Raw genomic sequence first — 24917 nt, forward strand, 5'->3', positions numbered from 1 at the left:
TTCCAGAACACCCTTCCCTATTAATACCTCGTTAATTCTTCTGATTAACTTAAGGTATTTAGCCACGTAGTGAAACCTTAGCTTCAGCTAATATCTTAACCTATTAAGAGCTTGGCACTTGATACAGTGCATTGATCAGGAAACGGTGTCCAACTGCATTATACAGGCATAGGGGCATACCGTATGTCCTGGAAAGTCCATTAGGGTGTAAGGCTCTTACGCTTTGTAATGCCGTGTTGAGTCTAGACGGCGAACCCAGAAATACCTTCAACAGATGGAAAAATCACTTTCAGAGTAAAAATGTTCAGCTGCATCTCAGTAAACTATTTTTGAAAAGTTTGATTCAATTCAATATTTTAATTCAAGAAGTGAAACTCATACAACTTCAGCACACACTGTGATGGAGTGTGTGTTTTTCCTGTTCATTTTGATGATTACGACAAAGGAATACCTGAAATTCAGTTGTTTTGTTTTAAAGTTAGAATATCAAACTATTAAAAACAATACTGAAATGTTATAGACTACTTAGTAATAGGGAAGCGTGTTGATTGAACAATTGGTAAGCCACAAAACGTCATTGCTAAAGAGACTGTAAGAGGACTGCATCAAAGACTATTAATGGAAAGTTGTGTGGAAGGAAAAAGTTTAGCAAGAAATGATTCAGGAAAAACAGGGATGACCGCAGCCAGAACATGAGGCAAAATCAATTCAAGAGCACAGTGGGCGTTCACAAGTTCTAGTGTGTAGGTGGAGTCAGTACTTCAGGAGCTACCACACACAGACGCATCCACTGAACTCAGTGCTGCAAGGTTCTCTTCTAAGGTGAAAGCAAAATGTGCATTTTGTCTAAAGATCAAGGCCCTAGAGTGTGAAGGAAAGGTGGAAAGGCAAAGCTCCAGTCAAAGGTTTAAGGACAGTAATGATTAAAATAAATAAACACTTGACAACATTTTGGTAGCACTGTGTTTTAAGGGATGTGCATAAGACTGCAATGACACTGACATTCGGTAAATAATGACACTATTAATGCAAAGTTGCTTTAAAAGTGGCACTAAAAATCTATTAAAAGTGCCACCTTTACATTAAATTGTCACTATTTACTAAATTAAAAGTTGGCACTTTTAGTGAACTTTCAATGTTGCATTAAAAGTGTCACCATTTACAGAATGACATCATGACAACAGTCATAAACATTCATAAAGACTCCTTCATGGTCATGACAAATGTTATGCCATATTTATGACAGCGTCATATCAGTCTTCAATAAAAGTGTTACCAATTTTTTTTTTTCAGTTGAATCACAAGGAGACGGAGATATTTTAATTTATTGAGATGCACCTGTAGGGGGAGACAACTCAGAGTGAAAGTTCAGGGGGAAAAAAGAAAAGAAAAAAAAAAGTCATTTGTCAATGTACAGATGAACAACAGAAGGCAAAAATATGACGTTTCTTTTATTATGGCCACTTTACTGCATGTATAAACAATTACTATTTACATAAAGATGAAGAAAATACAGTGAGAAACAAAATGCAGAAACAGAACAAATGTGCAACCGACTACAATCACCACGTCAGTCACAAACTCGAGGGTCAGCAGGAACCTTACGTGGAACACGGGCTAAAACTCTGAAAAATCAGCAGAACTCACGCATGGAAAACACATACTGAAGTGGTCACAAACGGTATTCACAGAGTACAAACAAAATCCTTTTTAAAAACTCTAATACAATTATGATGACATAACCGATGTTTATGCTGCGAGGTTTGCTGGCAAACTAGCCTCCATTTCTCTGCACCCGTAATCCACACCGTGTTCCCGAAACACGAAAAACTCCCCTCCCTCACAGTTTTTGTAAATGCTTCTGTCACGTCCAGAACAGAGGAGGTGAAAAGAGTGAGTGAGAAAGCAAAAGAAAAGACAGGACATAGAATGAATAAGGTCCGTTTGTTTTGTTTTTGTATAAAAGTCATGTTTAAAACAATCTCGTCAGTGTTGATGGATTCCTGCAAATAAGCAACGTCAGGACAAAAAAAAAAGAAGAAGAAAGAAATCACACACGTGGCAAATATGTCAAATGAAAAAAAATCACAAAGCTGTTTAATCAAAGATTCACCCAAATCCAATTATAACTACGGCTGATGATAACATTCGACAACAGCGCTGATCAGGCTGCAGCTGCTTCTTCTGTTTCCTGTGATAAGCGCTGTTAGGTGATTTTTATTTTTTTTTTTTGCAGATGACTTATAGTTACATGTAAGGACCAGATCCTAAAAGCCATTTACATGCAAATCACTATCCACTTCAGCAGTGAGAATTAAGTATGAAGCAGCTCCTAAATCGATGCCCCCACTAAAGAAAGCTTCCATGCACCCAAAGCCACTGTCTTTCAAGGAATCGACGCGCCGACCTGTGCGCGCGTTACGTTCGTTGCCGAGAGTTTTTGCAAAGGTTTCCATTTGATAAATTGAGCGTGGTGCGCACATCAAGCAAAGTAGCTGTGCTCGGAGATAAAACATTTTCTCGCAGGGCCAGTCTGGTTGGATTAGGGCGTGTAGGCAGGTGGCGGCTGAAACTGATTGGCGACGTCGTAGTCGGCAGGAAACGTCTCGCTACTGTCCTCCATCTCCGAGAGCAATTCCAGGGCCTGCTCCTCCTCCTCCGTGGGGTAGTGGCGCAGGAGGTTTGCGGCGGTGGCGAGGATCGATGCGCCGCCAGCGCCCGCCACCAGGTAGAAGCTGATGGCGAAGGTGACGTATATGAGAGAGCCGTGGTACTTTTTGTGCTGCTGCTGAAGCGCCAAGATCAGTTCTGAGGTCCAGTAGCAAAACCCGATTACTGTGGCACACTGCAGCACTGAGGGGAGAGAGAGAAGGTTAATAAAACTCACAGAATAAGAAAGAAATCATATAATAGATGCTCCATATAATAGTTCACTAAGGACAAGAACAAGTTTGCTTTTCAATGTTCTTGTCCAGTTCCATCAGTTTTGATTATTTTTAGAATTGTAGACAAAGTTTAAATAATGTAAAAACATTTCATGGTAGGTTTGATTGCATAAAAAGTAGTTTGTACATAAAGATTGATTGATTGCTTGAATTGATTTACTCAACAAATATCAAATTGATCATTTTGCTTTTAACAGTTTGAGACTGAGTGTACCTTCAACAATAAGGTTATGTACCTGTTAGTATATGTGCAAAAGCATATCTGCGTGTGACCTTTAGGGCAGAGTGTTTGGGTCCAAACACATCCAACAGAAAAGCAGTGAGACTGCATAATATCCCGAGGAAACAGAAGGCAGCGATGACTCTGAGCAACAGGATGATTTGTGGGTTTACACAGTAATCTGTGGAAATATAGAAGTCACAAAGTTGCAAGACAGCCGAATGATTAACAACTGCCTACGCTACAGGTTGTGACGTGCTTATTCTCACCATCCAGAAGCTTGGGATCGATGTACCCCAAGACATCCGCTACCCCCAGCTCTTGTCTAGGGCAGGCCCCTCCGTGAACCCGGAGCCAGGCCGGCTCAGCCAGAGCCGTGCACAGCGCTGTGATGGACAGAGCTCCGGGCAGAGCCGACACCAAGCTCCGCTCCTGCTGCTTGGGCAGGGAGGTGCCCGCTCTCCGTCTCCGACCTCCAGGGAGAGTGGAACCCGGTGGAGCATACATGGTGATTGCGTCTCCTTAATAATTGCTGTTGTGAGGAGCGTTAGTGACTTCTTATTTATAGCAATCCTTTTGTAGCTAAGGGATGAGGCAACCAAGAGAGTAGGCAGAGTAAGGCCTGTAAGCCGGTTCAGGCAAGGAAACCTGGATCACGAAGGGATGGCAGCGGCTCTGGACTCTTTCTTTCGATGAGTTACACACAATATGTCCGACAAAAATTGGGATGCTGGATAAAACAAGACGCTGGCGGCCGATCAGACAATGAACAGATGGCCTCTAGGCCTGTTAGCTCTTCTGTTAGCCTGATACGCTAACTCCTTGTCAACGTCAAATATAATAAAATCTAAGGACAAAACTAAACCTAACACAAACAAACAAATACACTTAACTTAACACACGATAAGAATACCTACAACAACAAAAACATACGGTTACTATTAGTACAGAAAAGGAAACACAAAACAAAACAAAAGACAGCTTACGCTGGTTTCCTGTAATGTTGACTTCCTGTTAGCAGTTGGCACCGGTCTAAGAAGAGGGGTTGCTGCCACCTAGTGGCGACTCATCCAAAACTATTTACACAACAGTAAATAAATATTTCTTATTAGATTGCCAATTGCAAATTGTTTTAGCCCCACATAGAAGCATTAAACAGTTTTCATTTTTTGCCTAATTTAAAATCAAAGTAGTTTAAAAGTCAGTAGACGTATTCCTTATCATTCAGCCGGAGAGAACTTGGGAGAGATTGACAAATAGTGCGTGTCTAGCGTCAGAGAACGGAAGTGATCCAGAATGCAATGCGCGCAGCCTATGATAAGCAAACATGGCAACATTTCCGTTGTAGACGTTTCTGTAAGATATTGTTTTGCTTTGTTAATTGCTATATAAACGACCCTCATTTATTTCTGCTGCTTCACATGCTGATAAATGACAAGTGGGCTTCGTACTACCGGACGTTAAAAGTAGACTCGGAAGTATCGACGCTTCAACTGCGTGAAATATTTGAGTAGCCATGAAGGAGGCTCTGTCCCTGGTTCAGAGGATCAGCGCGCACCCGGACTCCCGCTGCTGGTTCGTCTCCTGGAGCCCGAATGGGGCTCTGCTGGCTTCTTGCGGTGGTGACAAGGCCATCCGGATATGGGGGCGAGAGGGTGAGCTGTCAATAACACGAGCTGTAGCACAAGACTAACACTTAAAACATGGACATGCGGGTCATGTTTCTGTAGATAAATGACGCCAACAAGGTAATTCTTAGAAAACAGTCCTCAGTTTAAGTGGAACTTCACTTTGAGCTCGTTCATCCTCATTACAATTTAAGGTAGCTCACAAAAACACTTGCATCCTCTCTGTTAAGTGTTGCAGTTACTCTAATCCACGTGTTTTGTTTGTTTTATGTACTTTAAAACAAACATTTTAGTATTACATTTCTGTATTTTCAATTGAAAAATTCTAAATACCACGTGAAAACAGAATATGTTACTTTTACACTATTGAAGTAGTTCCATGTGTTCTGAGTAGGACCGATTTGCTCCAAATGGGAGTTTTTTCAGTCTTATCTCTGTGTTTGTTGAATGAGATTAAAGGATGAATCTTTTGGTGACATTTCCACTGCAAATTTTTTTTTCAGGTGACGCTTGGGTCTGTAAGACCGTGCTGCAGGATGGCCACCAGCGCACTGTGAGGAAGGTGGCCTGGTCACCTTGTGGTAATTATCTGGCCTCTGCCAGTTTTGATGCTACCACATGCATCTGGAAAAAAAAGAACGACGACTTTGAGGTTAGATGACACTTTTCTTGCTCAGCCAGTGAATTTTCAAAAAAAAACAACTTTTGAACTTGTCGTCTAGAGCTTGACCGTGTTGGAAGGACACGAAAACGAGGTCAAATGCGTGGCGTGGGCTCCTTCAGGGAACCTCCTGGCTACCTGCAGCCGAGACAAGAGCGTCTGGGTTTGGGAAGGTTTGTTGTCACCGAATCTAAAGTGAAATCCAGTGTCGTAAATCACTAAATTAACTCTAGCTCTGAGCTTGTGTCTAAACACAATTCGTTTGTGCGTTTCAGTGGATGAAGATGAAGAATACGAGTGTGTTACTGTGTTGAACGCTCACACACAAGATGTCAAGCATGTTGCGTGGCACCCCAAGAAGGAGGTAGCCCCCTGACTCCTTGCTTGCTAATCACACCTTAGCTTGACAACAGGCTATTATTGGGCTTTCTGTTTACACAGCTTCTGGCTTCAGCCAGCTATGACAACAACATCTGCATTTACAAAGAGGAAGACGACGACTGGGAGTGCCAGGCCACCTTGCAGGGCCACACATCCACAGTGTGGAGTTTGTGTTTCGATGCTGCAGGGGAGAGGATGGCCTCCTGCAGTGATGACCGCACTGTGAAGATTTGGAAAGAGTATCCCAGCGAGGATGGGCAAGGTGAGTTCACGGTGGACGCCAGCACTTTTGTCGTGTATTGCAAAGAAAAGTGAACCACTTTTTGTCAATTTGCTTGTTTAAAGGGAACCTCTCCTGGAAGTGTGTGTGCACCCTGTCTGGGTACCATGGACGGACGGTGTACGATGTCGCCTGGTAGGACAACCAATGCGTGTTAATGTCATGATGATTGGGTGCACCAGTGACTTAAGTTATTGCTTGTTTAACAGCTTAATCAGCCTTTTTGACATGTTTTAGTGTTTATAAGTTGATGACTTATAGCTAATTTCCCAATAGCTCCATAGAAAATCCTTATTACAGAAATGCTAGGACCCAGATAGGGTCACAATTAGGGTGAATAGTGATGTCCTGATAGTTGTGCAGCTGTCAGCCACCAACAGCAATTTTTCTATTTTCTATTAGCTGTAATAAAAATTTTAAAATGCTTGAAATTTAATAAAATTCTTACCAAAATAAAATGTTCATTATTGTAATGTGAAAAACATCTCAGTAGCTATAAAGCGGCCCATTTCTGTTATCAGTCTTAAAAAAAATTTTTCTCTCTGAAAGTGAAGTTATTCTCTGACTTGAATAAATCCTGTCTGTTCAGGTGTCAACTGACGGGCGCTCTGGCGACTGCCTGCGGTGATGATGCAGTGAGAGTTTTCAAGGAGGACGCGACAGCCAGTCCTGACGAGCCAGTGTTTTCGCTCGTCGCCCAGGCGACCAGAGCTCACAGCCAGGATGCTAACTGTGTTTCCTGGAACCCGAAGGAGGCGGGTCTACTGGCTTCCTGCAGCGACAATGGAGAGATTGTAATTTGGAGGTTCACAGAAGAAGAATTAAACTGATTCTGTGGATTTCGGACCCGATTTTGTTGTTTAAAGGTTTTCTTTGTTTTTTGTTTTTTTTGCAATTTCAGGTAAATGTTTTGTGTTTGTTTATGATGAGAATAATGCTGCAATGTGCTTTTGAGTCTGCATTTTGGAAATGGTATCCTTTGAAAATTGCTTGAAAGTTGTTGTTTTTTTAAATAAATACAGAATATTAAACATAACCACAAATGGATCCTTTATTTTAAAAAAAATCTCAGACAGTACATGATGCTAAAAACATGTAGAGGAGGAATTTGTTTAAATTCACAACATAACTAGAGTGCTTGTTTCTATTTGAAACACAATCTGCTTTGAGACTGCAGCATCTTTAACAACAAGCCATCTTCAGAAGAGTCTAGGTTGCCTTGGTTACCTCTGTTAAATCAAACAGACTGTCCTGTAACTGAGATTAAATATGGACAGACGGACATTAATTTCGGACTGGAATTCAACAATCAGGTGTTTCAAACTTAAAGAAAACTACCAGATAAAATGACACAGAACTTTAATAAAGTATTGAGACATGCTGACAGGTAAAGCAAAGGTACATAAATCAGGTTGAGCATCTAAAGGACAAAAAAATAAACCCCTTGATTCCCTATGTCTAATTTTTTTTTTAAAATTACTGCTTAATCAGAGTCACTTTCCCCCTCGCTGTCGGCTTCTTTTACATCCACGCTGAATTTGTACTCCTGGTCACAGCCCATGTAAGCGTCGCTCATAAAGTACAGGGTGTAGTTATGGATGCCCACAGCAGGTGCAACAAAGTCCAGCTTGACCTGCAGATAAGAGACAACAACAACAGTGTCAGGATGTTGCTTCAAGGAGCGTTTTTGTTGCAGCTTTTGCCTTTTTTTATTCACCTTTGCTTTCTGCTGAAGAGTCAGCCTCTTGATAGAGATGAGGCTGTTCGACTTGGGGTCTCCGATGACCACCCACCAGCCCTCCTCACGTTTCTGCAACAATTACAGATTTCCACACATCAGTCATGTTTGGAAAATGGAAGGAACGCCCCTGAAGATGAGGCGTACAGTGACACCGACCTGAGGGAAGAGTGGTGCGATGACTGGACCCGTCACCTCTTCCTCTCTCTCGAGCTGCACCTGGACCAGAACTGGACTGCCGCTGTGAAAATATATGGCAATTAGGGCAGAAACAATTGCCATTAATCAATTATCAACCAATAATATATATATATTGACCCTCAGTGCTGTAATTAGGCCAAAACTGTACAAAAAATATATAAACACGTTCTACATTTAAGATGAAAACCCTGCTTTGTAAGCAAATATGTAAAGAAAGAAAAACTAAATTAAATTATTTATTTGCATTTTTATGTATTTCTAATATTGTCTTAAAAAATCTTCGGTGGACAAATGGCTAACCTGATACATTTTTGAAAATGATGAAACTATTTACGCCTTTTATTAGAATTTTATATTCTAAAATAATGCAGGATTATAAATTAGAAGAAAAAAAAAAAACATGGTTCTTTAAACTTTTTGGAAGTAAAAATCTGTAAAATGAGGCATGCACTGGTCTTCAGATTCATTTTGGCCAGTTCTGACTTTGCTTTAGGCATAATATGTCAGAATATAACCTGCCAAAACGAATGAATGTGTCTGCAAGGCAATTTAACATCTGAGAGCATACAAACCTTTTGATGTTGTCCCTTTCCGCTACGTCATAAGAAAGCTCGATGTTGGGGTAGCGGTTACAGAAGCGAGCCACGTCGGTCATCTGCCCGTCGGAGAGCTGCAGCAAAGACGTTCTGTCCTCGTCCTCCATTTCCATGATGTCAAAGATGCTGTCCACACCCTGAAGACGGAACAAGCAGAGACGATATAGTCTTAATCTGCATCATGTGCTCTACTGAAGCGCCTCAGCACCACTCACTTTGTCAGTGCAGCGTTTGATGTGGTCTGAGGTGAAGTGGGGCAGCTGCTTCAGGTAAGAGTCCTTGGACCACATGGCCTGGGTGACCATCTGCGCCAGCTCCATGGCAGCCAGGGCGGGACTCAGCCAGCCGTTACTGGACAGCACGTCGACGCAGGCCTGAATCAGACGGATCGCCTGCAAACGGGAAACGATTTAATAAGCGCGTTGCTGTCTGAAATGTAAACCCAGTGAGCCGAGTCGTCAGAAGGGGAGTCCCGACCTTGCTCAGGATCTCCTCCGTGTCTGACTGGAGCTCGGCGCTCAGCTGCATCCTGGAGAGGTGGGCCTGCAGCAGGAGGTTGGTCTTCACGTGAGGGTCGTTGAACTTCGGGTTGTTCAGCTTGTGGGGAACTTTCTGTGCCAGCTAAAAATTAAAACAAAATAAACACTCAACAACCAATCAGGGAGGAAATCATCAATTAGTGAGTTAGTCTAAAGTTAATTGAGCTTATCGATCAACTATTAATTGATAAGCGGACGATTTCTTAAAAACCTGGGTTTTCTCTTCTATCAAGAGGACCAACCATCTTTCCATAATATGCTGAATTTAAAAACGAAGCACATCTTTATATACATATTTTCTGCTTTAACTGTATAAAAAAATTATTTTTTGACTATATTAAATTTAGATATGCATCTAAAACTTAAAACAGGAACCTCTTGGGTTGCTGAATGGAAATAAAAGATGAAAAGAATGAAATATATAAACCACAATCCCTCATGAACAGAAATGTGTTCATACACTGTCTTTGAGGAAGTCAAGTGCCCTAAAAGCTGGCATCATGTTTTTCTATTATGTAACAATTTTTCTCCCTTATGCCTTCCACCTCTCTTTCTTCGGAAATTTGTTTTTTGGTCAAGACAAATTGAAGCTGCTTCCCTGAAAGAGATTAAACTGAATGAGCTTGTTGAGTTTTTACATTTCAAAACAGAACCACATAAAGTGCTGTTTGCATCACACACTAGACTCTGTTTGGCCCGTTTCTCTTTCCTGTTCTGGTATGGTCCCGCCATCTTTATTCCTGTATCAACTGGTTCCATTTAAGGATAACCAGCGACGCCCTCTGGTGGATGGAGGTCAAACTACAACTTACAACGCTTGGAACTTCTTAATGTTCGCTAAGAAGTTCTAAGCGAACGTTGTTAGCTAATCGACTGGAACTAATTTAATAATTTTTAAATAATAAACCATTATTCAACAATTAATCGTAAGTCGATAAATTGTTTGCATCTTTCCCCATTTACCTGTCGGAGAAGCGCGTCTTCGTGGTGCCTGATGGGAATGTTCTTGTATTCAGCGGCGTTGGAGATGATCTCGATCAACCCACGGATCTTCGTCTTGGCGTTCAAGGACATACTGAACAACTCTGCCCAACACAACAGCAAGATGACAGCGATGTTCAGCATCCCATATGAAAATCCTCCAAACGTCAGCAGGGCCGTGTTGGTACAAACCGATCGTTGTGTAGTTGATGTAGTAGTAAGCGGCGATCATTCCCAGGTTGAGCGGAGCGACGTCCATTTCGTCCTCGATGCTGATGCACTTGGACTGCTCCAGGTCATGTAGGGTGTTTTCCACCAGCTCGGACAGGTGATCGGACAGGTGGCGATGGGACATTCCTGCCACGATTAGAGGACGGCGCTCAGATCTCCTTCAAGCCTTTCACTCGACCTGATCAGTCAGGTGTTTACAAGCTGATCCTCACCTTGCAGGTTGTAGTAGTTGGGGTTCTGCGTCATCCGTCGGTAGAGGAACGTCCAGGTCAGGTAGTCGACGGCGTCTTGCTTGTTCTCGACCGTCTTGGTGACGATCTCGGCGTTGAAGTGGTCGTGGAGACAGTGATCCAGGTGGGACTCCACGGGCAGGGGCTCATATAGAAACTTCTTGAAGAAGTCCTATGCAGAAAAGGCACATTGGTGGTGACATTTTAATAAAATCCATCTTTGTGGGTCTTAAGCAGAAATAAAATTTTCTGAAAAAACTGAAATTCCAACGAATTACTGGAATATTTTAACTCATTCCGGGCTGCAAACTATTATTTTAGTAGCCAATTATTCTGATTATTGATTAACTTTTTGACAAATTTTGCAACGCTTTTAATATAACTGCTTAGACCTTTTCATACAATATTAAAAATGCATACCTTCTTGGATCCCTGACACATGATAACACAGCGTCCCTCATCATCCAGCATGGGCCTGTTTGCCTTGCCGACCATCTGAAGGACATCATATATGGGATAGTCCACATACCTAAAACAGGAGAAAACAAAAAAGAAGAAAAAGAAAATTACTTCTTTTTTTTTTTTTCTGCAAAGTGCTTTAAGTCAACTCTACAAGAGCCTTACGCGTGGATTTTTCCATTATAGTACTGGGTGTCCATGACAATGACGAGATGGGCAGAGACGTTGATGCCCCAGCAGAGCGAACGTGAGGAGATCACCACCTGGACCGCACCTGTACCAGGACAGGAAGTTAAATCATCAGAAAACTTATGTTTTTGTATTTTTCTTTTTTAGTCCTGAAACTCTCTGTGTATCGGGGTTGTTTCATACCAGAGTTAAAAAGCTGCTCAACTATCCGGCGCTCAGTGGCAGTCAGGCCCTCGTGCAGGTACCCCACTCCGTTGGCTAGAGTTTCCTTCAGAGTTGGGTCGTTTATTTTCTCCAGGAATGGAGCCAGTTCTTTCTCAGAGCAGTACAAGAACCTAAAGAGAGAAAATACTTCCTTCACTCTTAAAAGGGCGGCATTATGCACTTTCCAGGCACATAGTAACTATGTTGCCTTCAGTTGCCACGGGAGATTCAAGGATTTCTCAAACATGTATAAGAGAATCAGAGCAACACTCTGCTTTAGATGAGGGAATCACATTCCAACATGATGTAAAGTTAATTTTACATAATACTGCCCCTTTAAATCTCTGTTTCAAAACAAAGGCTGACCTCTGAGGGACGACATCAGCGGCGCAGAACGTGAGGATGTCGATGGCGGTGAGGCGGGTCTGCCTACGCGATGGGACAAACACCACCACTGGCTTGGAGGGAGAATGCTTCATGATGGCGTGATACACCGGCTTGGCCATGGACAGCAGGCGGGTCTGAGTGTGGCTCACGTTGAAGCCCTGCAGCGACACGTGAGCGTTGACAGAACGTTAGGAATCCTGACAAGTGATTCGTCCGTTTCTGGCCCTCAGCAGCCATGTGTGAGCAGACCTGGATGTGCAGCTCCAGAGGCACAGGCCTGACGTTGGGGTGGAAGTTGAACGTAGCGGTGGTGCTGCAACCCAGCCAGTGAGCCACGTCCTTGGCGTTGGACAACGACGAGCTGAGAGCCACGATGCGGATGGGGCGCTCGATTTGAGAGGAGATGTACCTCATCCTCGAGCAGATGACCTCCAGCACAGGCTAATAGGAGCATCAATTAATTTTACATAACACAAAACAAAAACAGTTAATGCAAATCTTGACTCCTCTTTGCTCTTACTCCGTTTTCTCCTCCGATGAGGTGCGTCTCATCCACGATGAAGAGGCTGACGTTCTGGACGTTCTTTCGCTGTTTCCAGCGACGAGACAGGATGTCCCACTTGTCCGGGGTGCTGACGATGATGTCGCCTTTTCCCAGCAGCTTCAGATCTGTGCTGGTTTCTCCCGTCAGCAGAACCACCTTCTTGTTCAGGATATCCTGGAACTTCTGGTGCCAGTCAACAAACACCTAAGAAACAAGAATCCGCGTTTAGAAAGATCACAAATATTTTCTGCATTTTTCTAACACTCTGATCACATTACAGTCAAATTTTTGTGGCACATATATGTGAAGAGGAAGAAAAAATGCCTAGTTTTCTAAGATTTTCACACATAATAATCTGTGAGGTGTGGCATAGATTTGAATTTAACCCCATTTACTTCAAGAATCCAGTGTAACCTATAGAATTCACCCAATCAATGAACAAAGTGAACTTGTTTGTTTTTTAATCAGGTACATAGAAGCTTTGTTAAAGTACATAAAGGAAACAAATAATAATGGCTGTTTTATGCTGTGAGGGTCACTTTTTTCAGTAAAAACAACAGTTGAAAAATGTTTGAGACTTTTAAGATCAAACAAGAGCTACGATTTTCTCATGTTAGAGTGGCCTAGTCAAAGTCAAATGTGTCAAAGAAACAAAAGTGAAGTCCTACAAACTGAATTAGTGGTGCAAAACACAAATGAACTGAACATATTTTAAAAATTATGCTTCTTCCACGTCACAGGCATGTTGGGCTGTAACTAATAATTAATTTACAATTTATTGTTTGATGGTTAAAAATATTGGGGCCTTCTCTAGACTTTTCATTTGACCACTTATTAGAAATACATACAAAATAAAAATAAATGAATACATTCCTTTAAAAAAAAAAAAAAAGAAAAGAAAATATGCATTTTATTGCCTGGTGTGCAATAGCACAGTTTTCCTTTATCGTTTGGATTAATAAATTAATAGCAAAAGGTGCTTAAGATATTTTTGTTCTTAATTTGAACCAGGAGAAGCTAAAAATGCCACTTGAGAAGTTCAAGACTTTTCATCTTCAATCACATTTTTTTTTTTTTGCACAGTTTTGGCTTAATTACTGCTGTAAGCATCTTGTTCTTTCAGCAAATGACAATTTTTTAGTGTGTCTATCCTTAAGTTAGCAAATAAGTGATTACTAAATTGGCTGACGATTATTTCAATAATCAATTAATCACGGTTAATTGTTTCAGGCCTACTGGTACACACACCACTTTGGATTGATCCAACACATGAACCACATGTTACAAGATATTCAATCCCTGCAATGACTGGTATGTCTTCTAGCTAATTAATGCGGAAGGTTTGATGGTTTCGTTTCAGATTTGTGACTTTGTACCTGCTCCGCCAGCGCTTCCATTGGGGTGATGTAAACGCAGCGACCCTCTGAGTTGTGCAGCAGCATTCTCAAGATGGCAAACTCTGCACAGATGGTCTTTCCGCTGCCAGTTGGAGCTCCAACAAACACGTTATCATCACTGTTGTACACGGCATTGAAGACTGAAAAAAAGAGTAAATTAGATGAGCAGTGAAGTCAGTCCTGATCTAGGCTCAAGATAAAAGTCTTGTTTCCCGTTGTGTACCTTGTGTTTGGATGGGGTTAAAGAAAGGGAACTTGTTCTGATAAAGAGCCTCAAAGGCAGAGTTTCTGAGCGCGGTGACAGGCAGCGGCTGCAGATCCAGCAGCTCCGTGGGTGGCGGGTACTTTTCAGGTAGGATAAGGTGACGGAAGGACACGGGCAGCTGCGTCTCACAAGCTAACAGAAAAACAAAGAATAAATCCTGCTAGATGAAGAGCTAAGACGGACAGCAGGAGAATCCTGAAGGCTGCTTACAGAGCCATCGGTCCGAGACGACACGGATGAAGTACTGTGGAGGTAAAGGCTCAAACACCGGAACAAAGAAGGTCACAAGGTGCTCGTCCTGGGCGTACTTGGCCTTAAGCAGGAAGTACTCATGGTGGAGGATGACCTCACTGTCGACATCCTCCACCAGGATCCAGAAGGCTTCAGACGATCCGTGAATCTGAGCGAGAAAATAAACGTCTGAGACAAAGCTAAGGAGAAGTGAGAGACGACAAAGGAACCGTGTTGTGAGTTTAACCGACCTTATCATCCCACTGGAAGTCCGGCGTGATGGTCAGCTCCACTTTGAGCGTGGAGCGAGTGATGGGCTGAATGTGGACAGCCAGGTCAAGCTTGGGGAACTGGTGCACGTATTTATGAATGGTCTTACCCATCTTTGGCATGCGGATCAGCTCACCTGAGCAAAGAAATGTTCGTTAGCTTTTTAACTATGAGAGCGAGGTTAAAAAAAACAAAACAAAAAACACAACGCTCACCAATCTCATTGTGGTTGAGATCATAGAGACGCTCGAAGGGGAAGTTTTTCTTCTCGATCTTCTTGACGACCTCTTCAGGAAGCTTCTTGAACTGCCGCAGCGGGGACATCGACTGCCACCTGTTCACGCCGGAAACACAGACCATAAAGGATTTCCCTCGACATATAGATTATGCTAGCTTAGCGCTGACAATCCCACTCACATCCGTTTGTCAATCATCTTGCAGAGGTTCATGGTCTTGTCCGTGAGCTGGGCCCAGCCACGGTTGAGCACGATCTCAAATATGGCCCGCATTAAACGACCAGCACTCTGAAGAAAGAAAAATAAAATTCATTTCTTTACATAAAACTGCAGAATATGGAAATGCTAAGCTAGTAAACGAGCTGTTCTTGCTGTACCTGTGTGACGTAAACCATGTCTGCCATCAGGGCAAAGCCTTCAAGTTTGAGCTGAGAGATGAACGCTTGAAGCAAAACATTAATCTGAAACAAAGTTGATGCAAAAATATTCAAATATGAATAACCATGTCAACAACTACTAAACTTACTAATCTCGATTAGGCTACCTTAGCGCTAGGCTCCTCAATGCTCTCCTTTACAGGAATGGGAACTCTTTCCAGAAGCTTCTGAAGCTCAAGTTTTTCCTCCTGAAAGAGAAACATTTTGTCTTTGTTTTGTATTATAAAGAGTCTACAGTGGATCGATTAGAGATAGTAAATAGTCCCCATGTCTGTCTCCGGCCAGCATACCTCTCTCACTGTGATGTTCCTGAACTCTGAGGACAGTGAAAAAACTCTGAAGAGTTCAATCTCACTGAGCGTGGGCTTCAGCAGCTGGTTGTAGGTCTGAATGGAGTCGTGGGTGATGTAGAAGTGGCTGGCAATGCGACCCAGGTCTGTTACCTTTATGTAATGATAAATAAAAAATATTAACTTACTGCAAATTTACTATAACGGGGATCATCACGCATTACTGATGGCTAGTTTGCAGACCTGGAAAGTTCCCGTCCTCTTGTCATATTTAATGAGGCTGTTCTTGTCCAGGACGTTGGCGGCCGTGTGAATCAGGTCCATCCTGCGCCTCTCCAGAAGCGGGTCCGAATTTCGGTCGTCGTGGGATACTCCATACAGCGTCGGGTTGCGGAGCATGCGCACGTACAAGTAGGTGTAGCCGAGCCAGTTCACAGCATCCTGCAGCGGCAAACGCTACAAATTAACTACGGGGAATCTCAATTTCGTTTTCGTTTCTTCTGTGTGGTGGTCGCTCACCTTCACATTCTGAACGTTTCCCAGCACTATCTCTGCGTTGAGCATGTCAGGGAGCTTCACCACCATCTGGCTCTCTATGGGCAGCTGCTGGTTCAGCAGGGACAGGTAATACTGCAGCTCTCCGTGAGATGTGATTAGGATTCCCTCTCCCTTGGTGTCATACTGCGGACGGCCGGCTCGACCCAGCATCTGAAATCAAGTGGGAGGTTTCGTTTCTACTGGTCGCAGGGTTTTCCCACAGTAAAACACAAGCACGTTTCAGGCATTTTCAAAGTAAGGTTTTAAAACAAACAGTACAAATTTACTAAAGAAGACAAGTTTCTTTTCTACTGATATATGACATCATATATCACCTTACATTAATAATGTTTGGTGATTGTCCTTGCTGTGTAAAATACTAAATATAGCAAGATTTTTGAAAAGTCTCTCTCTCACACACTATTCACCTGACTTGTCTGGCAAAAACCTGACAAAAAAAAACCTCTCCAATTTCAACAATCCTGCTTTAACATATAAAAAATATAAGCCAAGATCTATTTTAATTAAGTAAATCACTAAAGTCATTGGGAAATTAGGAAGGATAATTATTCACTACATTGAAATGATCCAAACAAAGCCAAGGTAAATTGCCTTCCTGTTCAAATTAAATGCTTAAACATAATATACAAAGAAAACTTCCCAAACCATGTTCTCATTAAGCTTTATGGCTTTTTGAAAGTAGAAATAATTTTTGTAATTGTAACTGACCTACTAAAAGGTTTGGTCTGATTTCACTTCAGACAGTGAGAAAAACAAATGTGTGTCTTTATTAGGTGTATGAAAATGTAAATAACAAATGTAAATAACATTTTCCAAATTTAGGCTTTTAGTTAAACGTTAGATTGAACTTTATTACCAAATTGTGCAGTTTGAATATCAAGCCAGTCCTAAGACTTTATACAGAAACCAAACATTTGTCCAAACCTTGAAAACACATAAAAGAAGTTCAAGCACCAGAGTTGATCAACTTTTCAACAAATCAAAAAACCAGCTGGCTTTAAGTCCAGGCAAACCTGTAAAATGTCCAGGGCTCCCAGCTCCGTCCATCTGCCTTTCTCTGGGCTGTAAACCTGGGTTCCTTTGATGATGACGGTGTGAGCTGGCAGGTTCACACCCCAAGCCAGAGTGGCTGTGGACACCAGAACCTGGATGTGTCGATCTGCGAACAGATCCTCCACCAGCGTACGGTCCACTCTGGTCATCCCAGCGTGATGGATAGCAAAGCCATAAGGAAGCAAATCCTTTAGCTCCAAGTTCTGAAAGAGAGACAAATCTTTAACTCAGATCAAGCAGCTAACACTGAAAACCTTTGGAACACCCCTCTGGTCTGGTGGTGTTTACTGACTTTGCATTGTTCTGCCTCGGTTCTCAACACTTCAGTAGAAGCAGAACCCTCTCTCAGGAACAGACCCAGAGCGTCTTTCTCCAAGCACATGTCCCGAATGGCTCTGGCGGTCTTTCCTGTCTCTTTCCTGGAGTGGACAAAAACCAGGACCTTGTGGGAGACAAACGAGCAGCAGATTTACTCACAAGTGAAAGTAGAGTGAATAACAAAAGGAATCTTTTGAGTCAAAGTCAAAACACACCTTCATTTTACTGCAGACAGAAATATTTAAATTATACATTAATTACAGTGAAATTGTAACATTGTTACTCTCATCCATAGTAGTTACGGTTTAAAAACAAAGTAAAGTTACTCGAAACGTCATCTCTATCAAAGCAATTAGACTTTCTAATTTATGATAAGACATTCCAAACCTTTAAAGAAAATGTGGAAAACATTCTTTCAGGAAAAGGTCCTGAAAAAAGGTTACACATTGTCCTTTTTTTAGGACCATGTATAACCTTATTTTTTTGGTCCCGTTTCCTAACAAATGAGGTATATATATATATATATATATATATATATATATATGGTGAGGGCGAACCAACCAGACAGAGTCGTGGTGGATAAACAACAGAGGAAAGTCACAGGTGGATGTGGCAATACCAAGTGACTGCAACATCAGGACAAAGGAGCATGAAAAACTAGAGAAATACCAGGGCCTAAGGGAGGAACTGGAGAGGGCCTGGAAGGTGAAGACCACAGTGGTGCCTGTGGTCATCGGGACCCTCGGGGCAGTCACCCCCAAACTGGAACAGTGGCTACAACAGATCCCAGGAACAACATCAGACATCTCAGTCCAGAAATGTGCAGTCCTAGGCACAGCCAAGAGAACCTCAAGCTCCCAGGCCTCTGGTAGAGGACCCGAGCTAAGAGGAAGAAGAATCACCACCCGCGGTGGGTGAGAAGGGAATTTTTTTTTATATATTAAAAAAAAGAACCCCAGAAATCTTCTTGAAAAATATTTCTACAACGCCAAAGCAAAATATCAACCACAGTAACTCTAGATGTTAAATCAATCACTACTCACCTGGTTCTTTCCAGCATGCTCCATGATCTTTTCATAAACAATCTCATTCATGATTTGGAAACGTTTGATGGCTTTCTTTTCTGTGATACCAACGTACGTCTGCTCAAGGGGCACAGGGCGAAAACTGGAAAGAAAAATTAAAACAGCTCACAAATCTGACCCATCCCAACGGGAAACAAGCGGTTAAGGGATTGCAAACCAATAAATACCTGTTGTCAAAGTAAAACAGCCCCTTTGCAGGATCAACGCGCAGGCAGGTGGCTACGTCTTCATAGTTGGGCAGAGTGGCGCTGAGGCCGATCAGCCGCACATCCTCCTGGGTCAGCTCCACGTTACGGATGGTCCTTGCCACCAGGGACTCCAGCACGGGGCCGCGGTCGTCGTGCAGCAAATGGATTTCATCCTAGAAAACGTTTCCCTGGTTACCCTCAAGGATTTATTTTAGCTTTTAGTTTCTGAACTTGCTTAGTGGAATGACTTACGATGATGATGAGGCGCACTAGCTGGGTGTAGGTGCGCTCGCCGCCTTTCCGAGTGATGATGTCCCATTTCTCAGGGGTGCAGACGATGATCTGAGTGGCGTTGATCTCCTCTTTGCAGAGCTGGTGGTCTCCGGTCAGCTCAGACACGACGATGCCGTAGCTTGCAAGACGCTGAGAAAAAGAGAAACGGTGGCATCATAACCTCTGGTCTGTTCTGCAGCAAAAATTTCACTGCAAGTAAGCAGTGCTGTATAGAGAGACAAAATGCTCACCTTGCCAAAACTTCCCACCATCTCCTGTACGAGTGAGCGCATGGGTGCAATGTAGATGATTTTAAAGTCATCCACATTGATTGTTCCATCCATGTTTATGTGCTTCCCGATTTCCCTCAGCATCGCCATCAAGGCGACGTTGGTCTTACCGGCTCCCTGTGTGCAGCACGATCACCCACATTTAGAGGAGACTCAACTCAGCAGTAAGAAAGTTTTTCAGCTTCGACGTGGTTCACTCACCGTAGGCGCGCACAGAAGCAGGTTTTCATCCGTCTCCATGGTGGTCTTGAACAGCTTGCTCTGAATGCGGTTTAGAGTTTTGAAGCCTTCGAATCCAGCCTGCGCGTACTTGGGCAACTTGTCAATGGCAACAAGTACCTGGTGGTACAAAAAAATTGGCTGAACGCAGGACAGAAACTCAACCATAAGCAGCTAGATACCAAACAAAGCAGATAGTTGAAAAGCTTGGCGTTTGAAAATGCCAGGTTTTCATCACAGTGGATGAAACAACAAACCTCATCGTCAGCAAAGGGTTTCGGCTTGAGAGCCGGCACGTGGACTTCTTCATAACCTTTACGCTGCTTACGAAAGGAGCCGTCTGGCAGCTGGCATCGCTTGTTGGCCATGAAGTGGCTGCCTTGACTGAAGGCCAAGTCATCCAGGTCCAGAAGCTGCCGAGGCATCATGGACTGTTGAGAGGACGAAAAATAGCAATGAATCAGCGTCGATGTCCACAGTGCTGGTTAGATGTCTACATACACCTGTGTCTCCATCAACTGGAGGCCAAAACGACAGTGAAAGATCATCCAAGTAGCCTCACGCAGCAAAATAAAGGCTTAGTGGATGGAACTAGGGCTGCACTAATAATTATTTTACAAATCGATTATTCTGACAATTAATTGGCTCAATGATCAATTAATCACCATTAATTTGATCAATCGTTTCAGCCCTAGATGGAAAATGAACCAAGCAGTATTTACCTCTCCATGGTCAACGTCCATCGCTTCCAAGTCATCCACCCGAGACTTCCTCACTCTCTCTCTGCGAGATCGTTCTTCCTAAAGTACAAACACATCAAAAGTGTGAAAAGCTGCACATGATTCATTTTAACTCAGAGTGTTAGCTTTACGACTGGATCCTTTACTCTGATAATGTCCTCCTTCTCAGTCTCCTGCAGCTGGTAGAGAATCTTTGAAAGCTCCTGATCCGACTCCATCTTTCCAATGATCCGCTCCTTTTCTGCCTCGCTCTGAGCGCTGGCCAGCATGGTACAATACTGAACTGTGTGACAGAAAGAAGAGGCCAAATGCGTCACCTTAAATGAAACACTGAACAATCCGGGGAGGACACAGTTTGAACCAGGCTGCCTTACTCATGCGGCGATGCTGACGAAGGACTTTGATGAAGTCAAAGGTGTTGAAGCCCAGCAGCAGCACCAGCTGGTTCTCACACTCTCTGTCGTCACTCGCAGTCTGAGATTCAACAAAGAAACACAAGAAGGCAAATCTGAAAATTAAAACAAATACACTCACCATAAAAAAAAAAAAGAAGCATGAACACAAACGATGTGAAAAACCTTGAGGATTTCCAAGACTTCGTCGGCCTTCTTTTGAGAGACGATGGCGTCATCGTAGAACCGACTGAGCTGACGTTGGAGCCAGAAGGCGTCGATGTCTCGAGGATGTAACTGTTTCTTCTTCTCTGACATCACGTCACCCGCCTCACCGAGCTACAGAGGCAGGAATTTCTGATTACACTCTGAATAAATAAGCAATCTCTCTTAAAATGAAAACTCAATGGGTATGCAGGACTTACATTTGCTGTTAGCCTGGTGGAGACAACCGCTTCTTCCCCTTCGCTGTCTTCATCTGAGTGTTCTTCTCGTACTTCGCCAAACTGGTCCTCATCTCCTTCCTTTGGAAGAACAAACGAGCTCATAAGCTCCTAAGCACCAGTTCTATCACAGCTTAAGCATCACGATTCAAACGTCAAGCTCAGCACCAAAAGGAAACGTGTTGCCCAAGGGCCACTAAATACAAAGAAAACAAAACTTTTAATAAACAATTAAACTCACTTCCTCATCAGATTCAAACTGTACGTTGACACCATATGTTTCATCAATGTTGTCATCTGTAGATTTGTAACAAGAACAGTTTCATTAATAAGGTTTTTGAAAATGTTTCACATCAAAATGAATGGATTGGTACAACATTCAGACAGTGGGATAGAGAATTATATCTGGAAAAGCAAAAATGATTTGAAATATTCTCCTGAAATTGAAGATATTTCAAATAAACCACATTCCAGACATTTCCAGAAGTGACACAACAAACATTTAATAACTGCTGACCCATATTCTGTAAGTCCTTGTCTCCTCCGTAGTCTGTGATCTTCTTTCCCAGGTTGACCAGCACATGATAGCGCGTGTCATCAGACGGGCCAAGAAGTTGCTCGACTTCACGTCGCCTTTCTTTGTCCCTCATTTTGTCGTTCTTCAGCACCGCCAACACTTCATCAGCTGCTCCACACAGAATATCACGAGGCTGCAGACAAAAGCGTGTCAGCAGGTGGTTTATTATGAGAGATACCGTATTTTCCGCACTATAAGGCGCACCTAAAAACCTTCAATTTTCTCAAAAGTCGTCAGAGCGCCTTACAATCCGGCGCGCCTTATATATGGACCAATATTGAGCCACAACAGGTCTCGCAACAGAACGCTGGTTTGTAATCTATTAATAAAGTTTGACAGACCTATCTGACTGTTTTGTTGTGACATTCCCTTTAGCGCAGCTCCATATAATGGATGCATAACGTAACACCAGCCTCTACTGTAGCATCTATTCTATGCGCCTTATATATGAAAAAAGTTTTAAAATAGGTCATTTATTGAAGGTGTGCCTTAAAATGCGGAAAATACGGTAGGTTTATAGTCTCAGTGTCACTAACCTGATCTCCTAAAGCTGCGTGGATGAAGCTCAGCAACACTTCATAGGTCTCTCTGGTTTCTTTGGTTTTGGGCTTGTACACGATGCCCACCATTTCATCGATGCCCTCAGACAGGAGGGTAAAGCCTTTCATTTTGTTGATGTCGTGTCTGTCCTCATCTCTTTTTCTTCTCCTATTTTGGAAGAATAAAGTTATAGTGACCACAACAACTTTTAGGCAGGATTATGCTAATGTGTACAACTGGCAAAATATATATTTGTTTGGCAAGTGTAGGTGTCAAACTTAAGACTTGTGAAGGCTGGTGTCCTGTAAGGAAACTTTGTGTTAGCAATATTGCACACTTTGGTATTCCAATGCTTGCTGTCATGAAATGTGCAGCTCTCAGAGAAATTTACAGTAGATAGTTTGATATTCTTTCCCATTATTCCAAGTGTAGGGAATAATTTTGGGAATTTCTTTAGGGGCAAAATTGAGCACATCTGTTTTATTTTTGAATCGACTGGCATTGAAATTTGTTAGATGGTTCTATAAATCCATCATCATTGTACTGGTAATAAACGCATCTTAAATTTTGTTTGAGGTAGCCCAAAGAAAGCATGGAAGTAAACCAAATAAAACAATTCCTAATATTAACATCTGACTCACAACACAGGTCTAAAGGCATAAAAATAAACGATGAGCCTGAATTGAACTTTTTTTTTTTTTTGTGGCTGCACTGACTTATCTCGTCGTTCCTCCAGCTTCTGGGGTTTGGTCCTCTGAGCTTTGTCCCCCATCTTTGTCCCCTCCAGCTTCCCCACCAAGGACAGCACCTCACCGGTGGGCTCATCTCTCCGAGTGCGGTCGATCAGAGAGCGATCCGCTTGCAGCACCAAGTTTGAGTTCTACACATTCGATACAGACATGTTATGAGACATGCTGGAGGCAAATAAAGATACTTCGTTACATATAGCTCAATAATGTAAAGCTAGTTCGCCAAAAAAAAAAAAAAAAAAACAAACAAACTCCATTATCCCAATTTTCATGTGTTTATATTCTGACATACTCACTGCTTTGTACTCATACTGCAGGTTACGAGCGGTAACATCCGCCATGGTGCCGCTTTTCCCTCAGCTTCCACCGCTCCTCCAATTACAAATGCTCAGAGAGCTGACTTGACTCTGACTTTTCAATGAGACGCCGAGCTCATCGGTTTAATGTTTCTATTTCGAATAAAAGTCGTTCTTATTAATCTCTGAAATATTGCGTTTCTCCTACGTAACAAAACCGCTGCTAACACGAGCACACAACAGGCTTCCGCTGGTTTCCACTTCCTGTGTCAACGGAGTAAGAGCAAACAAAGAGAAAAATATGCATTGCCCCCTGGTGGCTATCCAGGTCACGACAGTCAAGTAAATTCAATTGAGCCTTTTCTACTCTGGTTTTGGCATTCTGATGTCATAGTGTTGCCTTTAGGAAACACAGTGGTTCAGTCTGAAAAAAAAGTGTTAAAATAATATTATTATATTAATTATAGACTATAATTACAGATCATTTTAATTCTCTGATTTACACTCATTCTTCCGCTTTCTTTTACAGAATATTGCTCTTATGTTTAAGATGAGAACAATTATTACATTATTAGCAGTTCTTATCTTACTGGTTGGCACGGGAGGACAACACCTTTTGAAAACAATTTTGGGGGCCGCATCATCTTAGGTCATTGTATGTTACTTCAAAGAAGATTTTGAACAGCAGTAGATCATATTTCTTTGAATCTGATATTTGTTGTCTATTTTAACAAGTTTCACTTCTGCAGAAAGAACCAACAACTGCAAGGAGATGTTAATAATACTAGCCTAGGAAGATGTTGAGTCTATATAAATATTTTCCAGTTTAGACTTTCCAATGGAACTTTACATGTGACTGTTTATTTGAGATTCTTCTCAGGAATTTCTGTCCCAGCTGGTAAGTATTTCTATATATTCACATGTACAACAGCTGTTTATTGAAAGAGCAGATTGTATGGAGGCTAATTCTAAAGGTTTAACTGAAAGTAATCCTTGTGAACAAACCGACTACACAGTAAACCTGCTTGATATACATTTTATGCATAACTACGTTCTAATTAGGGTACATTTCTACTTTTCACCTCCAGGTGGCAGTGTCGACAATTACAAAGGTTTTAATACATTGCTCAAGGAATGTTTAACTTCTGCAAGAAGCAGCCACTAAAATGAAAGATGTAGTTTTATTTTGTACTGTGACATGTGTGCACAGGTTTTGGTATATAAGTGGATGCTAAAAAGTTGAGAGGAAAAAAAAGAAGGCTGCAATGAGCAAATCTTGTGGTGCGCAATCAGAAAGAGGAGGAAGGTATAGTGGATGTTGTCAGCACTGTTTTCTTTCCTTAAAAAAAATCCCACGATTCATAAAAAAACAGTTTATGGGTAAACTCATATTATTGAAAGGTGGATCAAAAGACACAGATCAATGGACAGTGAAGAGTTTTAATAAATTAATGGCACACTTAAATAATTATTACATAAGTTATTTATTGTCATTTGGCACTCTTCACTCTCCATATAAGTCAGGACATACTGTAGCAGCAGTTTGGTATTAAGCTTTGAAAATATAATTCTAAATATAAATATAAATTTATCTTTCATATAGTTTTAGGGTTTCTCTGAATTTTTCAAAAACTGTATTAGTTCTTAGAAAAATTT

At 42.1% G+C, this 24917-nt stretch overlaps 3 protein-coding genes across 3 annotated transcripts; 1 reads left to right on the forward strand and 2 right to left on the reverse strand.

Annotated features, from left to right (window-relative positions):
- Window positions 1-1438: 1438 nt before the first annotated feature.
- On the reverse strand, window positions 1439-4182 carry tmem127 (transmembrane protein 127). The gene is made up of 3 exons (XM_044110968.1): window positions 3435-4182; window positions 3182-3346; window positions 1439-2853 (listed from the first exon to the last, which is right to left on the reverse strand). Exons 1-3 carry the CDS (start codon window positions 3670-3672, stop codon window positions 2543-2545), a joined length of 714 nt encoding a protein of 237 aa, XP_043966903.1. The 5' UTR covers window positions 3673-4182; the 3' UTR covers window positions 1439-2542.
- A 237-nt stretch (window positions 4183-4419) lies between these two features.
- Window positions 4420-7151, forward strand: ciao1 (cytosolic iron-sulfur assembly component 1). The gene is made up of 7 exons (XM_044110967.1): window positions 4420-4820; window positions 5297-5445; window positions 5516-5627; window positions 5730-5818; window positions 5896-6097; window positions 6181-6250; window positions 6705-7151. Exons 1-7 carry the CDS (start codon window positions 4682-4684, stop codon window positions 6943-6945), a joined length of 1002 nt encoding a protein of 333 aa, XP_043966902.1. The 5' UTR covers window positions 4420-4681; the 3' UTR covers window positions 6946-7151.
- On the reverse strand, window positions 7142-23535 carry snrnp200 (small nuclear ribonucleoprotein 200 (U5)). The gene is made up of 44 exons (XM_044110966.1): window positions 23262-23535; window positions 22933-23096; window positions 22213-22384; window positions 21617-21809; window positions 21341-21396; window positions 21082-21180; window positions 20843-20995; window positions 20639-20738; window positions 20411-20547; window positions 20247-20324; window positions 19782-19955; window positions 19507-19644; window positions 19267-19422; window positions 18995-19165; window positions 18722-18915; window positions 18513-18636; window positions 17444-17593; window positions 17112-17354; window positions 16060-16248; window positions 15784-15981; window positions 15541-15693; window positions 15358-15438; window positions 15191-15274; window positions 14995-15101; window positions 14793-14911; window positions 14559-14713; window positions 14287-14476; window positions 14035-14208; window positions 13791-13951; window positions 12391-12618; window positions 12120-12311; window positions 11850-12028; window positions 11463-11614; window positions 11256-11364; window positions 11052-11160; window positions 10614-10803; window positions 10363-10527; window positions 10153-10274; window positions 9128-9271; window positions 8866-9042; window positions 8627-8787; window positions 8013-8094; window positions 7833-7925; window positions 7142-7748 (listed from the first exon to the last, which is right to left on the reverse strand). Exons 1-44 carry the CDS (start codon window positions 23304-23306, stop codon window positions 7599-7601), a joined length of 6411 nt encoding a protein of 2136 aa, XP_043966901.1. The 5' UTR covers window positions 23307-23535; the 3' UTR covers window positions 7142-7598.
- Window positions 23536-24917: the final 1382 nt, after the last annotated feature.

This window comes from Gambusia affinis, linkage group LG03 (genome assembly GCF_019740435.1).
Source record: "Gambusia affinis linkage group LG03, SWU_Gaff_1.0, whole genome shotgun sequence".
NCBI lineage: Eukaryota > Metazoa > Chordata > Actinopteri > Cyprinodontiformes > Poeciliidae > Gambusia > Gambusia affinis.

Excerpts from the sequence above, each read along its gene's own strand:
- tmem127 (XM_044110968.1), bottom strand. The coding sequence starts at position 3,672 with ATGTATGCTCCACCGGGTTCCACTCTCCCTGGAGGTCGGAGACGGAGA. Across the intron at positions 3,347-3,434 it reads CGATCCCAAGCTTCTGGATG|ATTACTGTGTAAACCCACAA; the intron begins GTGAGAATAAGC and ends ATATTTCCACAG. Across the intron at positions 2,854-3,181 it reads TTTTGCACATATACTAACAG|TGCTGCAGTGTGCCACAGTA; the intron begins GTACATAACCTT and ends CTCTCCCCTCAG.
- ciao1 (XM_044110967.1), top strand. The coding sequence starts at position 4,682 with ATGAAGGAGGCTCTGTCCCTGGTTCAGAGGATCAGCGCGCACCCGGAC. Across the intron at positions 5,446-5,515 it reads AAAAGAACGACGACTTTGAG|AGCTTGACCGTGTTGGAAGG; the intron begins GTTAGATGACAC and ends CTTGTCGTCTAG. Across the intron at positions 6,251-6,704 it reads ACGGTGTACGATGTCGCCTG|GTGTCAACTGACGGGCGCTC; the intron begins GTAGGACAACCA and ends CTGTCTGTTCAG.
- snrnp200 (XM_044110966.1), bottom strand. The coding sequence starts at position 23,306 with ATGGCGGATGTTACCGCTCGTAACCTGCAGTATGAGTACAAAGCA. Across the intron at positions 15,694-15,783 it reads AGAGGACGGGAACTTTCCAG|GTAACAGACCTGGGTCGCAT; the intron begins GTCTGCAAACTA and ends CATTACATAAAG. Across the intron at positions 14,209-14,286 it reads CGTCTCGGACCGATGGCTCT|CTTGTGAGACGCAGCTGCCC; the intron begins GTAAGCAGCCTT and ends TTTTTCTGTTAG.